Genomic DNA, 19,984 nt, shown 5'->3' with positions numbered 1-19,984 from the left:
ATAACAGAGTAATAGTCTCACAAGACAAAGAGAAGCCACATCTGTTATCCAAATGCTCAGAAAACACATGGCAAAAGGGCGCTGCTCTGTTTCTGATCGGGCAGTGATACGTGTGCCAAAAAGGGGCATTAGTAAGTTACATTTTGCAACCAGAGAGCTTGACTGATCAAGGACGTGAATCAAAAATGGATCGCCTTTAAGGTGGCAGTACATGCCATGCAGTTAGGTAAGCTTTAACACCAAAGAAAGTCAATGCAAGGAAGGTAAACTGAATTGCAAATGAGACATAGGGCAAATAAAGGGAAAGAATGCCCCATGGATCTTTATATCAGTGCTTCTGGATGCTTTTTTGTTTTCACCTTTGTGCTTACCTGCCATTCTGGTGCCCACCAACCCTCGGTGTGAACAATGGAAATGTATCTGTCACCATGTCTAAGTGATGTGGCAGTAGGAGTTGACTCAGAACACAGAAGTGAAGGAGGGCAGAATGGAGTGTATATTCAATAAAATCCTTTGGAACTAGTTTACTAATGAAAGAAAAAGCCAATACGCCACCGGATCTATTTCATGTAAGCCTCCTTCTCTGCTTGTATTAAGGGGGTTCAGAAACACAGGATACAGCATTAAAAAAAAAAAAAAAAAAGAAAAAAGAAAAGGGAGAGAATGTCCATTTAACGATTCTTTGATGATCTTTAAATGATCCTTTGTAGTGTGAAACATGGGAACAAATTTAATACTCTCGTGCTCCCCAGGAGTTCCCAATCCCAGCGTTCTCTGTTCTATTTCTCATGTACATAAAGGAATGAGGGGGGTTGAGAGAGAGATGGATTCCGTGCCCCTCCGCCCTAATCGCATGTTACACCTCTCCCCGATCTCTCTGAGCCGTGCAGGACTCAAAGCCCCATTGCATGGTATCTCCTAATCGGGCTATTCTTCCCGAAATAAAGCCCCAGTTAAATCCCTCTAGTCACTGGGAATTCAGGGAAAGGTGGGGGTGTGAGCCCAGCTCCCATCTGCCCACATGCATTTTAAGAAAACCTTAAAAGAGCCCCAAAGGAACGTGAAATGCATTGGAAAACAAGTGGTGCCCCTACTATACCGATTGTGTATATACCTAAACTCCTTGCAGGGCCACTTACTAAATGAAGTACCCTTTGTACCCACAATGCAGCATTCTTTCCTTGAATTTCAGGGTAATCTCAGCACCTGGAAAGACTTCTAACAGTCAATAAATCGTGTGCCAATAGGGGGCAATTTCTGCCTGCGAGGAAAGGGGTACCACACGGATTTAACGTGTCTGACAAACACTTCTGTGTAATTCAACTGGTGCAATATGCAAATTGAGCCCTTTACTTACGGTACAGTAACAAAGCAATTGTCCAGATGAGTACGGCATTTTAGTGGGTGCAATATACATCAACATCAAGGCTGCATCCCCAGGGACGTGCCAAATCTTACCTCTTCTGTTTGCCTTTGCTTTGCTTATTGAGGCTCCCTGATAATTGTCGGCTGAGGTTGTGGGGGGCGTCTCGCAGGCCGAAACTCTTAGCCACATGTCCCAGGTGCAGGGAGCGGATGTGGAAGATGTGTTTAAGGTTTTTCGGGTAGGTGGCATATGACCGGATGTAAGACTGCAGTGCTGGAAAGCAAGAGAAATGAGAATGAAACATGGGGGGGGGGAATCATTGAAACAGTAATACTAACCCAATGAGATAAATTAAACTGCAAACTAAATAACAGCAATCTAAACATGATGTTACTATACCCCAGTGCTACACTGGTAATCTTAAGCTGTACACTCATGCCATACTGCCTGAAGGATCAATATCACATATCCCATATGTATAAATACAAATATACAGAGAAGGAATGTTCTGGGCACACAATAAGCTATACCCTCATACTGTACTGTCTAAGGGAATCAATATGGCACCTCCCTCCTCCCATATGTATAAATACAAATATACAGAGAAGGAATGTTCTGGGCACACAATAAGCTATACCCTCATACTGTACTGTCTAAGGGAATCAATATGGCACCTCCTCCTCCCATATGTATGAATACAAATATACAGAGAAGGAATGCTCTGGGCACAGTGTTAGGTATAACCTCATACTGTATTGTCTAAGGGAATCAATATGGCACCTCCCTCCTCCCATATGTATAAATACAAATATACAGAGAAGGAATGCTCTGGGCACAGTGTTAAGTATACCCTCATACTGTATTGTCTAAGGGAATCAATATGGCACCTCCCTCCTCCCATATGTATAAATACAAATATACAGAGAAGGAATGTTCTGGGCACACAATAAGCTGTACACTCATACTGTACTGTCTAAGGGAACCAATATGGCACCTCCTCCCATAAGTATAATTACAAATATACAGAGAAGGAATGCTCTGGGCACAGTGTTAGGTATAACCTCATACTGTATTGTCTAAGGGAATCAATATGGCACCTCCCTCCTCCCATATGTATAAATACAAATATAGAGAGAAGGAATGTTCTGGACACACAATAAGCTAAACCCTCATACTGTACTGTCTCAGGGAATCAATATGGCACCTCCCTCCTCCCATATGTATAAATACAAATATACAGAGAAGGAATGCTCTGGGCACAGTGTTAGGTATAACCTTATACAGTTCAGTCTCTTTATAGAAGACTGAACAGTGCTGCCATCACCAGACCAAGTGTGTGACCATATCTGTGTGCAATAACCCAGCTCCCCTCCTCATGCTAGCAGGCAGGCAGGGCTTTACTTGAGGCTCAATAGTAATCCCCTGATGCTGCGCTTGGATATCCGCATTTATGAACAGTAATGAAGGTAAAAAGTGTCATTTTGGAGGCTGCTGGTAGCAAGGTCCCTGGGAATGTGTGAAGGAGCGTTAGTGCTAAACCCTCTCTCTCAATATTGTTCTTACAGGGAAAGGTGCATGATCCCAAGTCTATTAACTACACGAGGACTCACTCCAGCCTGCTGCTATATGAATGCACTAAGCAGGTAATGGAGCTTCTAGCAATGAACAGCTCATCCATGCAGGGTAGTAAATGAAACAAGCTGAAGATACTTCAAGCATAATACATAGCCATAAATAGCCTGTGAAATACGTCCTTGTAAGCATGCTTAGTGATGTCACGCTTTATTATCGATATTCAGATTAATATATAAGAATATAAAAAGTCACCACAGAACAACCCCTCAGTGACTTCTAATATCCTTATCATTTACAGTAGGGGGTACATTATCCCTTATAATACATGAGTGATACTCAGAGCTCCCTGTATAACTCAGCCTGCAGCCTTGTGTCTTTATATGGACATAAAACTCCTCCACTTTCCATATTTGTATTTATACATATGGGAGGAGGGAGGTGCCATATTGTTTCCCTTAGACAGTACAGTATGAGGATATAGTTTGTGTACCCAGAACATTCCTTCTCTGTTTATTTGTATTTATACATATGGGAGGAGGTGCCATATTGATTCCCTTAGACAGTACAGTATGAGGGTATAGCTTATTGTGAGCCCAGAACATTCCTTCTCTGTATATTTGTATTCATACATATGGGAGAAGGTGCCATATTGATTCCCTTAGACAGTACAGTAAGACGTATAGCTTATTTTTATGTGTTATTATTATTACTTTTATATCAGTTCAATTTGGGGGGGGTTCCTCACCTTTCTTTGCCCACAGAGCCGTATCTGCGCTGGCATGAACATAGTCTTCGAACTTGGTCTGCAAGACTGTAGCTCGTTCCCTTACAGTCTGGGGGTCGGCAACATCTGATTTCTGTACGGAAAGAGAGATCGGTAGTGGGCAGTGAGTACTAGGGAGGCAGGAGAATAACAGGAGGGGGTGCAATCAGGGAGGAGGCATGGCGAGATTAAATTAAAAGACTCGGCATAAGGCACTGAATAATAAAGCAGTTTAGAATAGATTTAATAACAGTAAAATGACACAGCAAACCCCTCCAGGGCCAGCAAGGGTAATCCTTCCAATATTAATGGTAAAAGTAGAGAAATTACATTGTAATAAAAGTGTTGAGGGAGAGAAAGAGATAAGACCTGGATAGCAGGGAAGAGGTGGATGGGTGGAATGAACGTATGCTTGCACTTCCCATCATTCTTACTACAGCGATCTGCCAGCAAACACAAAGTCTCTACGGAAACACTCCATATATACATCTGTGCTATTTTTTGGAACCACTTTGAATTTCAATATTTGGTCAGGACCTTCTGTCGCTGCCAGCAACGTAATAATGAAAATTTAGCTGTATCAGTCTTCCAGTTGGTGCTTCAAAAACAGTTCACCCCACCTAATTAATACAATATTACCCCCTGTTGTTAATGATAAGGATATTAGAAGTCACCGAGGGGTTCTATGACCATATAAAGGCACAGGCTGCAGGCTGAGTTATACAGGGAACTCTGAGTATCGCTCATGTATTATAAGGGATAATGTACCCCCTACTGTAAATGATAAGGATATTAGACGTCACTGAGGGGTTGTTCTGTGACCATATAAAGGCACAAGGCTGAAGGCTGAGTTATACAGGGGGCTCTGAGTATCACTCATGTATTATAAGGGATAATGTACCCCCTACTGTAAATGATAAGGATATTAGAAGTCACTGAGGGGTTGTTCTGTGACCATATAAAGACACAAGGTTGCAGGCTGAGTTATACAGGGAACTCTGAGTATCACTCATGTATTATAAGGGATAATATACCCCCTACTGTAAATGATAAGGATATTAGAAGTCACTGAGGGGTTGTTCTGTGACCATATAAAGACACAAGGCTGCAGGCTGAGTTATACAGGGAACTCTGAGTATCACTCATGTATTATAAGGGATAATGTACCCCTACTGTAAATGATAAGGATATTAGAAGTCACTGAGGGGTTGTTCTGTGACCATATAAAGGCACAAGGCTGCAGGCTGAGTTATACAGGGAACTCTGAGTATCACTCATGTATTATAAGGGATAATGTACCCCCTACTGTAAATGATAAGGATATTAGAAGTCACTGAGGGGTTGTTCTGTGACCATATAAAGACACAAGGCTGCAGGCTGAGTTATACAGGGAACTCTGATTATCACTCATGTATTATAAGGGATATTGTATCCACTACTGTAAATGATAAGGATATTAGAAGTCACTGAGGGGTTGTTCTGTGACCATATAAAGGCACAAGGCTGCAGGCTGAGTTATACATGTATCTCTGAGTATCACTCATGTATTATAAGGGATAATGTACCCCCTACTGTAAATGATAAGGATATGAGAAGTCACTGAGGGGTTGTTCTGTGACCATATAAAGGCACAAGGCTGCAGGCTGAGTTATACAGGGAACTCTGAGTATAACTCATGTATTATAAGGGATAATGTACCCCCCTACTGTAAATGATAAGGATATTAGAAGTCACTGAGGGGTTCTGTGACCATATAAAGGCCCAAGGCTGAAGGCTGAGTTATACAGGGAACTCTGAGTATCACTCATGTATTATAAGGGATAATGTACCCCCTACTGTAAATGATAAGGTCCGGATATTAGAAGTCAGCAAGGAGCCACATAATAGAATATGCACGCTATGAAGAATAACAGCCCATGCATTATGTGCTGGTAATGCTCTAAAGTCTGAGTGCATGAAGCTTGGCAGTTGGCCCCAATAACATTTGTGGGCACAGCCAGTAGCCAACTCTTGGGCAGCTTGAGGGCAAAAGCTTGTAAGCTACTCTGACACAGACGCAGCAGGAGAGTGGATAAATATAACCAGGCTAGTAGTAAATATATAAGGCTGGCGCTTGGAGGAGAGCAGGCTGCTTTGGCAGGAGAGAGAATGGTGCAGTGTCCCTCAGATGATGAGATTATAAATGAGTCTAGATTTTACACTTACACCCTCTCACCCTGCAGAACAGCTTTTGGACAGGCCGCTACCCTATCCTGCCCTACTGGGCTTGTGGTGTGGCAGAATCCACATAGGATGTGTAGGATGTGAGCATTTATAGAACTGTGCCAACCTTGTTTAGGCAACAACAGTGTGACTACTGACCAGTTACATGCAGCGGCCCAATGAAATCCCTTTATTCCTCAAATCAATATAGTACTGAAAGGAAATCTAAACCCCCTGGAGGTCTATGCCATCAGAATATAATCAGCCAGCACTGTATACTGCCCTTAGGGTATTTAAACCCATCTCCATAATGGTTTGTGCCAAGATGCAAAATAAATTTGCTTCCCATTAATTCCAATATCACTGCGGCTGCCCAATGAAATCCCTTTAGTTATCTATTCAATATACAATAGTACTGAAAGGGCATCTAAACTCACCGAGAGGTCTGTACCTTCAGAATAGCACGGTCCAGCATTGTATACAGGTATGGGACCTGTTATCAAGAATGCTTGGGGCCTGGAAATTGCCAGATAATAGATATTTCTGTAATTTGGATCTACATACCTTAAGTCTACTAGAAAATCATTTAAACCCAATAGGCTGGATTTGCTCCCAATAAGGATTAATTATATCTTTGTTGGGATCAAGTACAAGCTACTGTTTTATTATTACAGAGAAAAAGAGAAAAATCACTTTGGATTATTTGATTATAATGGAGTCTATGGGAGGCAGCCTTTCCGTAATTCAGAAATTTCTGGATAATTATTTTCCAGATAATGGATCCCATACCTGTACTGCCCTTAGGTATTGAAACCCACCTCCATAATGGTGTCACGATTGGCACCCAGAATCCAGAACCAATGCTAGGCTCCCTGGTCTCGGCTCTTGCTTCCGCCTTTAACAGCCGCCTTTCACCTCAGGAGGAGCCCTCGGCTAATCGGATGCCACCAGGTCTTATTAAGAGAGGAGCCAAGCTAAAAGTTCTGGACTGGCAGAGGGGCATGATCGTTAAAGTCTTTTTGGGTAGAAGGTCACAGACAAAAGAGTAATCTAATCAGGCTGGGTCGATGCAGGCAGAATACAAGCAAAGTTGGACAGGCAAGGGTCAAATCCAGAAGATCAATCAGAAGAGTCAGGCACGGGTCGGATTACGGATTTCAGAATAGTCGGGTAACAGGCCAAGGTCAGGATCACAGAATTCAGATTAGTCAGGCAGGCAGGGGTCAAAACAGGATTCAGATAACAAGACCAGACGAAATAGCACCCTGGAACTCTAAGAAAAGAACCTAACAATGGGCAAGGAATACAGGACAAAGGTCCCTTTAAATACTGTTCAAACTTTGCGCGCCGATGTAAACACGCCAGCGTCAATGCGCACACAGATCACAAAGTGCTCTCTGCACGCGCCCCTCAGGCAGAAGACTTGCGGCCGCCAACAACTGGACCACCAGGTTAGTTTTCGTCCCGATTGGTTTGTGTTAAGATGCAAAACTAGGCTGAAGTTGCCATCTTTTACCCACAATGCAGCATTTTTTCACATTAATAGCAATATCAGTGCATCTGCTGGTAGGCACAAGTGATATAAGTGCAACTCTTGCACCCCCTTATAATGTCAGCACGTCGATACAGGGGAAACTCTCACACACAGCCTCCATTTTTTTTGCTAATGAGCTGGCGGAAGGAGAGTGCAAGTAGAACAGGTTGCTTAAAGGAAAACTATACCCCCCCAAAATGAATACTTCAGCAACAGATTATATCATATTAAGTGACATATTAAATATCTGACCAAACTGATAAATATATATATATATATATATATATATATATATATATTTAAGTAAATATTGCCCTTTTACATCTCTTGCCTTGAACCCACATTTCATGATGGTCTGTGTGCTGTCTCAGATCACGTGACCAGAAATACTGCAGCTCTAACAGGAAGAAGTGTGGAAGCAAAAGACAGTGTTAATTGGCTCATGTGACCTAACATGTATGGTTTGTTTGTGTACACCGTGAATCCTAGGATCCCAGGGGGCGGCCCTTATTTTTTTATGATTACCCAATGGCACATACTACTATGGTTTATTTACATGAAGCAGAGTTTTACATGTGACCTGTTTCATGCAATATATTTTATAGAGACCTACATTGTTTGGGAGAGGGGTATGGTTTTCCTTTAAAGGAGAAGTAAAGCTACAGAGGCATTTTATTGCCAATAGATTAGCTGCAATAGTGCAAGCCAGAATGCTATATTTATTATGTAGAATGTTTTACAATACCTGAGTAAAAAGCTCTAGAAGCTCTCTGTTTGTTAGGATAGCAGCTGCCATATTATAGCTCTGGGCTCAGATTACAGCAAAGAAGGGAGAGGAGCAAACTGAGCATGCTCAAGCCCTAGCCCTGGAGGTTTAAGCTGAAAACAGGAAGTCTGATACAGAAGTCCATATGTTCACAATAGAAGGAAAGAAATGTGGTGTTTTTTTTGACCGAGGAGCAGCATTACTTTGAGGGTTTACTGGTATATTTAGGTGGAACTTTCTAATAAGGCTTACTGAGTTTTAACCTTTCAGTCGCCTTTAACGGCAGGTATAGATTCCCACTATGCTACAATAGTGCCGCTACATGGCAGAATATCTACCGAGATGGGGTTTACTGTATATGGATGCAAATCCGCCCATATCTTTTGCTCCTGGTCCTGTGCCTGCTGTTTGTAAATGAGGTTCTGTATCTTTAAGCCTTACTTTCCGACGCTCTCGGAAACTTTATTATTATTTTTAATATGAATGCAAAATTACCGCGGTTACACATTCCCCAGGTGGACACAATCCGCTCTTATTAAAACTAAAGCACTTTGATAATGAAAAAAAAAAAAACAGGGGGGGTTTAAGAAAAATAAAAAAAAACTCTTTCTATTTGGAATTCTCAAGCCTTCCACACACTGCCGAAACGCTCGCCCCCCCGTCTCTTCTCTCCCTTCCACCCCCGGCTCCCCTTAACTCCTTCAATTTAATGAGAAGCAGCAGAGATGGGAGCGGGCGTGAGACAGAGGAGTTGTTGTTAAAGTAATATTGGAAAGCACGGGCGTCCAAGGCTTGGTTAAGTACAAAGAAATCCCTGCAAAGCGTTAAATAAACAGAGGCTGAATCCTGGTTACTGTATACTCTCTGTGTAACAGGCCTCAGAATAGATCTGAGATCCGCCGAGAGGCAACGGAGGCTTCACAATTCCAATAAAGATCTCAAATTGAAGAAGACCCTGCTGCGAGTTGCGGGAGAAAATTAAAGAGCGCTCAATCTTAAGTGACAGATGACTTGTCTCAATGTCACAACTGCCAGGGGATTAGTGATAATATGGCAATATATTACAAAGGGAGGGGAGAATAAGCCTTCTTCAGCGTGCAGCTCTCCTTATGTAACATCCATCCCAGCTCTTCCGTCTGTCCCTCTCTGCCACCTGCTCCTTCCTCACTGCCTGTTATAGGCGCCCGCCAATTCAGAGTCACCTTATACACACACACCACCATACAGCTATATATAATATAATACACAAGAGTCATCAATAGCCAGTGAGTTATATCCTTATAATACACAAAAGCCATGAATATCCTGTAAACGGTGAGTTCTGATGTCATCAGTTCTAAACGGTGAGTTCTGATGTCATTTCTGTCACGACTCACTGAAATTTGTGTATTATAATAAATAAAGTACCCCCAGTTGCAAAATATGAGGATATTAGAAGTTACCTCGGATGACCTTTATGGTCATGAAACTCCTCGTGACTTATAATATCCTTATATTTTACAAGAGGGGGTATTTTGTTCACTATATAAACAGTGACTAGTGATGTCATCAGTTATAAACGGTGCTTAGTGACGACATCGGTTATAATCAGAGCTTAGTGATTTCTGTCACATGACTTACTGAAATGTGTGTATTATATATAATAAAGAAAGTATCCCCTGTTGCAAAATATGAGGGTATTAGAGGTCACCTCGCAGTTCCATGACCTCTGGCCTTAGTGCTCTTATATGGTCATGGAACTCCTCCGTGACTTATAATATAGTGAATAAAGTACCCCCTCTTGTAAAATATAAGGATATTATAAGTTTCCGAGGAGTTTCATGACCATATAAAAACACAAGGCCGAGTGTTTTTATACAGGTCATGAAACTCCGAGGTAACTTCTAATATCCTCATATTTTGCAACTGGGGGTACTTTATTTATTATAATACACAAGTTTCAGTGAGTCATGTGACAGAAATGACATCAGAACTCACCGTTTATAACTGATGACATCAGAACTCACCGTTTATAAGGATATAATTTACAGGATATTCATGGCTTTTGTGTACACACATACATAGCTTGACTGGCTCCCGAAATAAACAGCTTCTAGTATGTGTGATTGTGATAGGGACCTTAGACTGTAAGCTCCACTGGGGAAGGGACTGATGGATGTTAAGTGCTATATAAATAAACTTAATTATTTTATTTTCCATCATGATATGGACACCAGAGGCCACTGTATAGCTACAGTCTCTGATGAGGAACAGTATGGCAGCTCCTACACTTATGATTATAAATAGGCACATAAATAAGTTCCCGGGGCTGAAAAACTTCCTGAAACCATGCATATTATAAAATGAAACATGAACCAAACTTTACAGGTAATGTAATTAAAATAGAGCCAAGCAGCACCCGTGTCTTTAGCCACAAACTGGCAAAGCACATCCAAGGTTTTGTTGAGTCTCGGCAGTGGAGATGTGGCCAAATGACCAGATAATTAACTCTCCTTTATAATAGGAATGACTTCTTGAGCATAGATATTCCCCCATACTAAGCACAATTCAGCAGCAACAGCCCCCTAAATTTGCTCATAGTCTGTACAGAGAGATCCCATAAAACTATGGTAGCATAGGTATTCCTCTGTACTAAGCACAATTCAGCAGGAACAGCCCCCTAAGTTTGCTCATAGTCTGAACAGAGAGATCCCATAAAACTATGGCAGCATAGGTATTCCCTGTACTAAGCACAACTCAGCAGGAACAGTCCCCTAAGTTTGCTCATAGTCTGTCCAGAGAGATCCCATAAAACTATGGCAGCATAGGTATTCCCTGTACTAAGCACAATTCAGCAGGAACAGTCCCTAAGTTTGCTCATAGTCTGTACAGAGAGATCCCATAAAACTATATCAGTATAGGTATTCCCTGTACTAAGCACAATTCAGCAGGAACAGTCCCCTAAGTTTGCTCATAGTCTGTACAGAGAGATCCCATAAAACTATATCAGTATAGGTATTCCCATGTACTAAGCATAATTCAGCAGGAACAGTCCCCTAAATTTGCTCATAGTCTGTACAGAGAGATCCCATAAAACTATGGCAGCATAGGTATTCCCTGTACTAAGCACAATTCAGCAGGAACAGTCCCCTAAGTTTGCTCATAGTCTGTACAGAGAGATCCCATAAAACTATGGCAGCATAGGTATTCCCCTGTACTAAGCAGAAATTCAGCAGGAACAGCTTTTAGCCTGTACAGACAATATAGGAATAAACCAGAGCGCATGTTAATGATAGTTATGCCCAATTCTGTAATACATGTGAAGGGATAAAAAGTATGTTTCAGCTGCAGCAACTATTTACAGTATTTTAAAGCAAGTCTCACCTTGCCTCCTGCGCGCTTGATTTTTAGGAAATCTTCCATGAGAAGGTTGGATAAAATATCCTCCATCTTCATTTCTGAGACACTGTGCAGAGACGAGAGAAGGAGTTGGTATTTACATATACATCTCAGACAGGACAGTGCAATGCAGACAGACTTGTTAGAAGCACTCAAGATGCTGTTCAGATACAATTCCCAGAATTCCCCAATACATGTTGACAATGCAGCTGAGCAATCGTTAGAGCAGGGCAAGGCTACTTTATCAATACTAGATGCTGCAGAACTACAACTCCCACCAGCTTTACTTTGTACACTTCTAGTCACTTATTGTACCTGCAAAAGGGAACACTGCCCTGTTAATCATGTTAATCTGCTTCCTTTCTTACCTGATCTTATGCTCTGCCAGGGTCTGTAGGTATGCAGCTTCAGATGGTATGAGAATGAGCAGGCTACTTCCCTGAGCACCGAGCCTTGCCGTGCGACCCACGCGGTGAATGTATTCTGCAGCTGAGGCTGGAGCGCCGTACTGGTGGGTAAATTGTAACAATAATAATTAACTGGGACTGCAAAACCTGGGAAAAGGGAGGCTTTGTGCAATCTATACCCTCATACTGTACTGTCTAAGGGAATCAATATGGCACCTCCTCCTCCCATATGTATAAATACAAATATACAGAGAAGGAATGTTCTGGGCACACAATAAGCTATACCCTCATACTGTACTGTCTAAGGGAATCAATATGGCACCTCCTCCTCCCATATGTATAAATACAAATATACAGAGAAGGAATGTTCTGGGCACACAATAAGCTATACCCTCATACTGTACTGTCTAAGGGAATCAATATGGCACCTCCTCCCATATGTATAAATACAAATATACAGAGAAGGAATGTTCTGGGCACACAATAAGCTATATCCTCATACTGTATTGTCTAAGAGAATCAATATGGCACCTCCCTCCTCCCATATGTATAAATACAAATATACAGAGAAGGAATGTTCTGGGCACACAATAAGCTATACCCTCATACTGTACTGTCTAAGGGAATCAATATGGCACCTCCTCCCATATGTATAAATACAAATATACAGAGAAGGAATGTTCTGGGCACATAATAAGCTATACCCTCATACTGTACTGTCTAAGGGAATCAATATGGCACCTCCTCCCATATGTATAAATACAAATATACAGAGAAGGAATGTTCTGGGCACACAATAAGCTATACCCTCATACTGTACTGTCTAAGGGAAACAATATGGCACCTCCCTCCTCCCATATGAAGAAATACAAATATACACAGAAAGAAATTTTGTTGACAAAAAAATAAATAAAGTAGCCCTACCATGACCAGGTCTAGTATCCCATAGCAACTATCAGATGTTTTAAACAGTAACTACTACCTGATCATTGGTTGCTAAGGGTTACTAGACCAGTAGAATTATCCCCATACGTGGGGTAGCTTGGTTGCAGGCAGTTAGATCTTTCAGTGGAGCATGTTTTTAATCTGTCACAATAGATTACAAATCTGCCCAAATTCAATCATTCCCCTGCGTTAACTCTTTCCTAAAAAACTCAGCTCTGGGAACACAATAACCCAAAAGAGAGGAGCAGTGACAAAGAGACAAGCACACAGTGAGTGACAGAGGAATTCTAGAAACCCCCTAATTACCCCGATGATAAGTCCCTTATCTGAAATCTATTCTGGCCTTTCCAGGCAGCCATGAGAAATCCATCAGCTCCTTAGCATTAGAGAGGGGAGCGCCGCTCAGATGTGACTGTCAGGGGAGCGCTGCTGTGTGACATGTAAAGACAAAACACCTGCTGGATATGGAGATAATGGGGCACGTCTCGCAGGATTCTGTCTGTCCGCCGCTTTCACCCCGCTCCCTGTCTTCTCGTTAGCCTGCCTGTATCTATTCTGAGCCATTCCAACGAGGAGCCCAAACAGGGAAGTGACACCAGGAAGGCTAGCTCTGTATCCTTGCTCTTGATTAGGGCCCAGCCTAGGCTAATATACCTCCCAACTGTTTATATACACAATGCAACATGCACACAGCTTTGCACTCCTGCCAAGTACAATTCATCCAGACTTCAGAGATCATCTGCCCCGTTTTAAAGGTAACATTTAAAATTCAAGAACATTTTACCATATGCAGAAGGGAACTGTTTAAGCAACATCAGTTATACAGATAGATAGAATCTCAGCTGCCATAAAGCAGGACAGGACTGCTGCTTACAATGGGGATCAGATAGGATGTGTGCAGCCACTGGGACAGAATGTTCTGTTATACAGATAGCTAGAATCTCAGCTGCCATAAAGCAGGACAGGACTGCTGCTTACAATGGGGATTAGATAGGATCTGTGCAGCCACTGGGACAGAATGCTCTGTTATACAGATAGCTAGAATCTCAGCTGCCATAAAGCAGGACAGGACTGCTGCTTACAATTGGGATCAGATAGGATCTGTGCAGCCACTGGGACAGCTCTGTTATACAGATAGCTAGAATCTCAGCTGCCATAAAGCAGGACAGGACTGCTGCTTACAATGGGGATCAGATAGGATCTGTGCAGCCACAGGGACAGAATGTTCTGTTATACAGATAGCTAGAATCTCATCTGCCATAAAGCAGAGCAGGACTGCTGCTTACAATGGGGATCAGATAGGATCTGTGCAGCCACTGGGACAGAATGTTCTGTTATACAGATATCTAGAATCTCAGCTGCCATAAAGCAGGACAGGACTGCTGCTTACAATGGGGATCAGATAGAATCTGTGCAGCCACTGGGACAGAATGTTCTGTTATACAGATAGCTAGAATCTCAGCTGCCATAAAGCAGGACATTACTATAGTTCGAGTTGGAGGTGGATCTTACCTGCACTATCCATGTGACCTGAGGAAGGTCCAACCCTCTTGCTGCTACATCCTGGGCATAAGCAGAATAGAAAAAAAGACAATATAAATTTGAGTTCTTTAATACGTGATTCAGATTTAACTTGCCTGTATGTTTTGGGGTTCTGTACCAGCCCAAGGCCCCTAAGTCCCTTTAGCAGGGCAGATCTGTACCTCTGAAGACACCCCCCAGTAGCCACCCATCTTATTTTCTGCTGATTCACAGCACAAGCTCTGAGCTTTTCACAGTCACTTACCTGAGAACCCAAATAAACAGTGCATATTGTGTGTGTGTGTATATATGTATATATATATATATATATATATATATATATATTATCAAAATCATCAGAGAAGTCTCATTAGTACTTAATTCAGTTAAGCAGGGCAACTATCAGGGCAGGACAGGTAGAAGTCTAGTAAGAGGGCCCATTATAATCAGGGCAAGGAAAAACGTAAAAGTCATGTGTGGAGTACAGTATTGGGGTGGGGCTTAGCCAAGAATGGGTGGGATAGGGTCAGGCCCGGACTGGCAATCAGTGGGTTCTGGAAAATGCCAGAGGGGCTGCTGTAAGGTGCCAGAGAAAGTCAGTATTTAGTGAGCTGGTTGGGCCTCTGTGTACCTGAAATGCCAGGGCCTATTTTCATTCTCAGTCCAGTCCTGGATAGGGTGATTGAAGGTGTATTGATACAGAATGGGGCAGAGACTGGGTGGATCAGGTGAGGTTAGATATGATGTAGAATGCATCAGAGAGCCCCATAGTAATTTAGCTGTAGGATCAGCCACTCAAGAGACCTTGCTACAGGCCCAGAACCTGAGCCCCCTGGGGTGTGAAGCCCACAAAGAAGTAGGATGCCCCATGATTTCTTTTTAGGTCAACTTTTTTTATTTTGTTACATATACAAAAAGAAATTATTATAAAGTCAATTGTAATATTTCAATATTTGATATGGATTGATGTATTACATCATCAGTGCAACCCTAGATCTAGCGGTGGGGTCCTGATGAATTCAAACTTAATTTGGGTACCCCTGGCCTCTGAAGTTATTGCATTGTGGACTAGTTTTTGCCAGGAGGGAATATTGGGTAGGGTTGTGTTCATCCAGCGCATCGCCGGTGCCGGTTACAAGCATAGTCAGTGGGAATGATACCATACAGAATACTCAGAAGGCATATTTTGGCCTATACTATGTGCGGGAAATCTAGATCGCTGGCCAGAACATCAAAGGAGAAGGAAAGGCTTCGTGCACTTGGGGTGCAAATGTTAGGCACCCCCAAGTGAATGTATTTACTTATCTGAAAACCCGGGTCGGTGCTCCTATAAGCAGAAAAAGTCTGCACCGGGGGCAGGAATCGTATAATTTACTCCCCATTTTGAAAGAGTCTGATGAGAGTAATACATGAATGAAGGAGTCTGTTCCTATTGGAAATTAAGTAACAATTCTCTGTTGCTTCCCCCCAGCTTCTATGACATCAGTTTCTGCAAACGTTTTGGTAATTTCCCACAACCCATAAGCTTTGCTTCTCAACAGCGGCCCAGAGCACACTGAGCATGTGCAGTGCCACTGACCTAACACGATCCATCACTGAAGGCCTGGATCCTTACCAATATAGGGCTGAAACAGTACATACAATGCCAAATTCTTATTTCCATTCTACATATCAGTTTCATTCTATAGCGGAGGCAGAGTGGCACTGTTCCCTTTGCTGCCTCTGGGAGGAATCTGCTGCCAGCAGCAGGTAAGAAAGTGGTACTGCAAGTGATGCTAATGTTGCACTTGCACTGTAAACAGTCACTGTATCTGAATTGAAGTGTGAGCAGAAGAAGAATTTAGAATTGCAAGGACATTTTTGGAACAGAGCTGAAAGCAGCTATCGGGGCGTAGGGTTGCCCTGGCACAAAGATTATCTGAAGGGCATTATAGCAGACATTTTATGCCCACCTTGAGCTGGAAAGGTTAAACTAGAAAAACAAACAGGGCTTTAAGCAGACCGGAAAGATCATGTTATGAACTAGCGTGATATCATCAGCGGCTGCAGGAGTAATTTCGACAGCCACCTTGCCCGTCCCTGGCAGAGCTCATCATTCTAGAGGGTGCCAGGGGGGAGGAGGGAGAGGGAAAAGCAAAAAGGTCATTTAGAAAATGTTTTGCTGTTTACTCAGCCACACTAACTCGACTTGCCACTTTCTGGTGCTACCAGCCAAGAGTCCTGGCCTCCTGTGTTGGGCTCAGCCTGCCTTGATTACGCAGCCCAATCTGTTGCCGTGACGACGGGATACATACCCACTGATAAGTCTCCGTTCTCAGAAAATAATGACTTTTGGCAGGCTGAGAAAGGCGGGAACACTTGCCTTCAACTATCTGGCATGGACATACTGAAGCCTCCCCTCCTTCTTCTTTCCGCTTGCCCTGCTAGATGCCATGCTTGGTGAGCTTCTGGGGTAAATAAATGAGTCATTTTAATCCGACTGACAGTTGGGCACGTGAGCAAGCTGGCTCCCATCTGTGCGTTCCAGGGATCAGATTTGCAAAGAGGAAATGGGGCTGGCACTGAGCAGATCCTAAAGTGATACTGAATGCAGGTTTGTATGGTGTAACTTTAAAGGGGAAGTCATCTCACGCATTCTGCGTCTGTATATTTAACACCAGCAAATGTACCCGACCACCTTTGTGCTGTGAAGGCCAATGGATGGCCTGGAAACAATTTCACTAGTGTCCCTTATACAGCACCTACTGCTCAGCCAGGTGATGACTTTGCCAAAGTTTTAGTTCAATCTGGAAGCCAAAGAGTTAAGCCGGGCTCCGCCTCCTGTCTGCAGTCGGCTAAGCTGTTTTCGCCTCTAATTACTCCAGATAGCTGTAATTTACAGGTTGGTGGTTGGTAGGATGCTCCAAGAGTCACACGTTCCCCGATCAACAGCTGCCACTATTAGAGAGGTAATTGTGTAGCCTTCTGTAGCATTCAGCGGGCTCTCTGCCGTCAGATTGTGGCCACAAACTGGCCGTGGCGGAAGCATGCCAGAGTCGCCGGCAAGAGATATTAAACTTTCCCATCTCCTGCCAGTGGAGGGGAGATGAAGGGCATACAAGGAACAGGAGACGGGTGCACATTTAAAGGAGGAGGAAAGCTACGGAGACATTTTATTGCCAAAAGATTAGCTGCATTAGTGCAAACTAGAATGTTGTATTTATTCTGTAGAACACTTTGCCATACCTGAGTAAAAAGCTCTAGAAGCTCTCTGCGTTTGTTTAGGATAGCAGCTGCAGTATTAGCTTGGGTGACATCACTTCCTGCCTGAGTCTCTCCCTGCTCACTTATAGCTCTGGGCTCAGATTACAGCAGAGATGGGGGGGGGGGGGGAAGAGAGGAGCAAACTGAGCATGCTCAAGCCCTAGCCCTGGAGGTTTAAGCTGAAAACAGGAAGTCTGATACAGAAGCCCATGAGTACACAATAGAAGGAAAGAAATGTGGTGTTTCTTTTAACAGAGGACTCAGAGCAGCATTACTTTGAGGGTTTACTGGTATATTTAGGTGGAACTTTCTGATAAGGCTTACTTAGTTTTAACCTTTCCTTCTCCTTTAATAACACAAATATTCACAGATATTCTCCATTACTGAATTGCACGGTCTCCTCTTGAGACTGCAAGACTGAGGGGCACACACACACCAGCAAAGCCTGCCCAGTCACTGCCATCAAGTCAGTAAAAGTAATAACAGGGCAGGGCCACCATCAGGGGGGCACAAGGGGTACATCTGTACCTGGGTCTAAAGGGGGGCCCAGCTAATTCAAAAAGTGCAGAAGTCGGGAAGTCGGGAATGAAGCCAAGGTCGCTAAAAGACCCAAAGCTGCGAAGACCAGAAGTTGAAGTCCTGAAGCTGCAAAAAGACCTGAAGCCATGAAAGGCCCAAATCTGTGAAAAGACCCAAAGCATTATTTTTTTTTTTAACTTGTAGGGGAGACCTGACCACTAATGTTTTTTGTTTGTTTTTTTTTTTTAAGAACTTTTATGTGGGACCCTGGTCACCAATTTATTTATTTTTTTTTTTTAACTTTTAATGGGGTCCTGATCACCATTGACTTTTTATAACTTGTGTGTGGGGGTGAAGGGGGATTTAACGTCTGTGTGTCCTTTTTACTGTGGTTTGGGGTGGGCGGGGCCCCGTGATTTCTGATGGCAGCCCTGTAACAGAGGCCAAGTTTTCACGCAATTGCTTACTTGCAACACAGATGGGATGATGCAGGAATACATTTACATACCAGAAGTAGAGAGCTCACTTGCACCTGTGTGTTTAGCCTTGGACTTCATTCACATCTATAGGTGCAGGCAGCACATTGGAAGTATGCCCCAGACAATTAAGCCACAACCAGCTCCCATACATGGGCAAATATAAGCTGCAGACAGATTAAGCCCAGTATATGGGGCCCTCCGACCTGCTTCCTCGATCGGTATCTGTCGGAAAGTCATCCAGATGCAAGATCTGTTGGGCTTAAAAATCCCATCGGATTGAGGACTGCATCAGTTTGTCTATGTGGTCCTCAATCTGACCGCCCATTTTCTCCTCCTTATGATCCCTAGGCCCATGATTGGATTAGCCCGATATCGCTCCACCTCAAGGTGGGCATATTGGGGATAGATCCGGATCTTCATTTGTATGGCCAGCTTAAGCTGTTGAACATGCACCGTCTAAAAGAGTAAACAAAGGTCCCCAATTGGCTGCTGTAGGTAATGGCCATATACAAGCAAATTTAAGATGTTGACCCTCAGGCCTGCCTGACAGATATCTGCCCAAAAATTGTCCCATTTAGCATATAAACATATATATAGGAATACAGTTGGATTGTAAGCCGAAGCATCAGTGGGTTGTGGGCACATGTAAATAAACTTACCGTACACAGGAGAATGCCAGCCTGGCAATTGGTGAACTGTTGGAAAACCTCTGTCCTTTCCTGTAGGATGAGGGGGGGAAAAAAAAGTCAAAAACTGGCAAATTTCATAAGATTTCAGATCATCATCACTGGCTCAAAAGACACTTTAAGGTGATCCCTTTAAGGGCCAGGGCACACTCTGCTATTTAGGGAGATTAGTCGCCCAGCGACAAATTGCTTCTTCTTCGGGTGACTAGTCTCCCCAAACTGCTTTCCCGCAGGCTAGAATGTTCGCCAGCAGGATGGCAGTCGGGTCGCTTTGGATTTCCAAAGTCGCCCGAAGTTTCCTCGTAAGTTGATTTTGCAAAACGAATCACTCCGACTGCCATCCTGCAGGTGATTTACATTCTAGCCGACAGTAAGGCAGTTCGGGGAGATTAGTCGGCTAAAAAAGAAGCGATTTGTCGCTGGGCAACTTATCTCCCTAAATTGCAGCATGTGCCCTTACCCTTAATCTACAAAAGAATAGAATGGCCGGTTCGAAGCAACGTTTCAGTTGGTCGTCATTATATACTTTTTATAGTATAATTATATGCCTTATTCTGACTGTTGTTTAGGTGGGGTCAGTGACCCATTTGAAAACTGGAC

At 43.0% G+C, this 19,984-nt stretch overlaps 1 protein-coding gene across 7 annotated transcripts in view; it reads right to left on the bottom strand.

The window, feature by feature from the left end:
- The window catches only part of ddx31.L (DEAD-box helicase 31 L homeolog), a 108,198-nt gene that overhangs the window by 72,687 nt on the left and 15,527 nt on the right, over positions 1-19,984 (bottom strand). For 5 of the 7 annotated variants that reach the window (XM_041572099.1, XM_041572100.1, XM_041572101.1 and 2 more), the window contains 6 exon segments: positions 19,358-19,417; positions 14,449-14,499; positions 11,953-12,092; positions 11,570-11,651; positions 3,687-3,798; positions 1,459-1,639 (listed from right to left, as the gene is read on the bottom strand). In XM_041572099.1, the coding sequence (XP_041428033.1) occupies positions 1,459-1,639; positions 3,687-3,798; positions 11,570-11,651; positions 11,953-12,092; positions 14,449-14,499; positions 19,358-19,417 (626 nt within the window). 7 annotated transcript variants of the gene reach the window in all.

Source organism: Xenopus laevis, chromosome 8L (assembly GCF_017654675.1).
Source record: "Xenopus laevis strain J_2021 chromosome 8L, Xenopus_laevis_v10.1, whole genome shotgun sequence".
Lineage (NCBI taxonomy): Eukaryota > Metazoa > Chordata > Amphibia > Anura > Pipidae > Xenopus > Xenopus laevis.
This window is presented reverse-complemented; position numbering and strand designations above follow the sequence as displayed.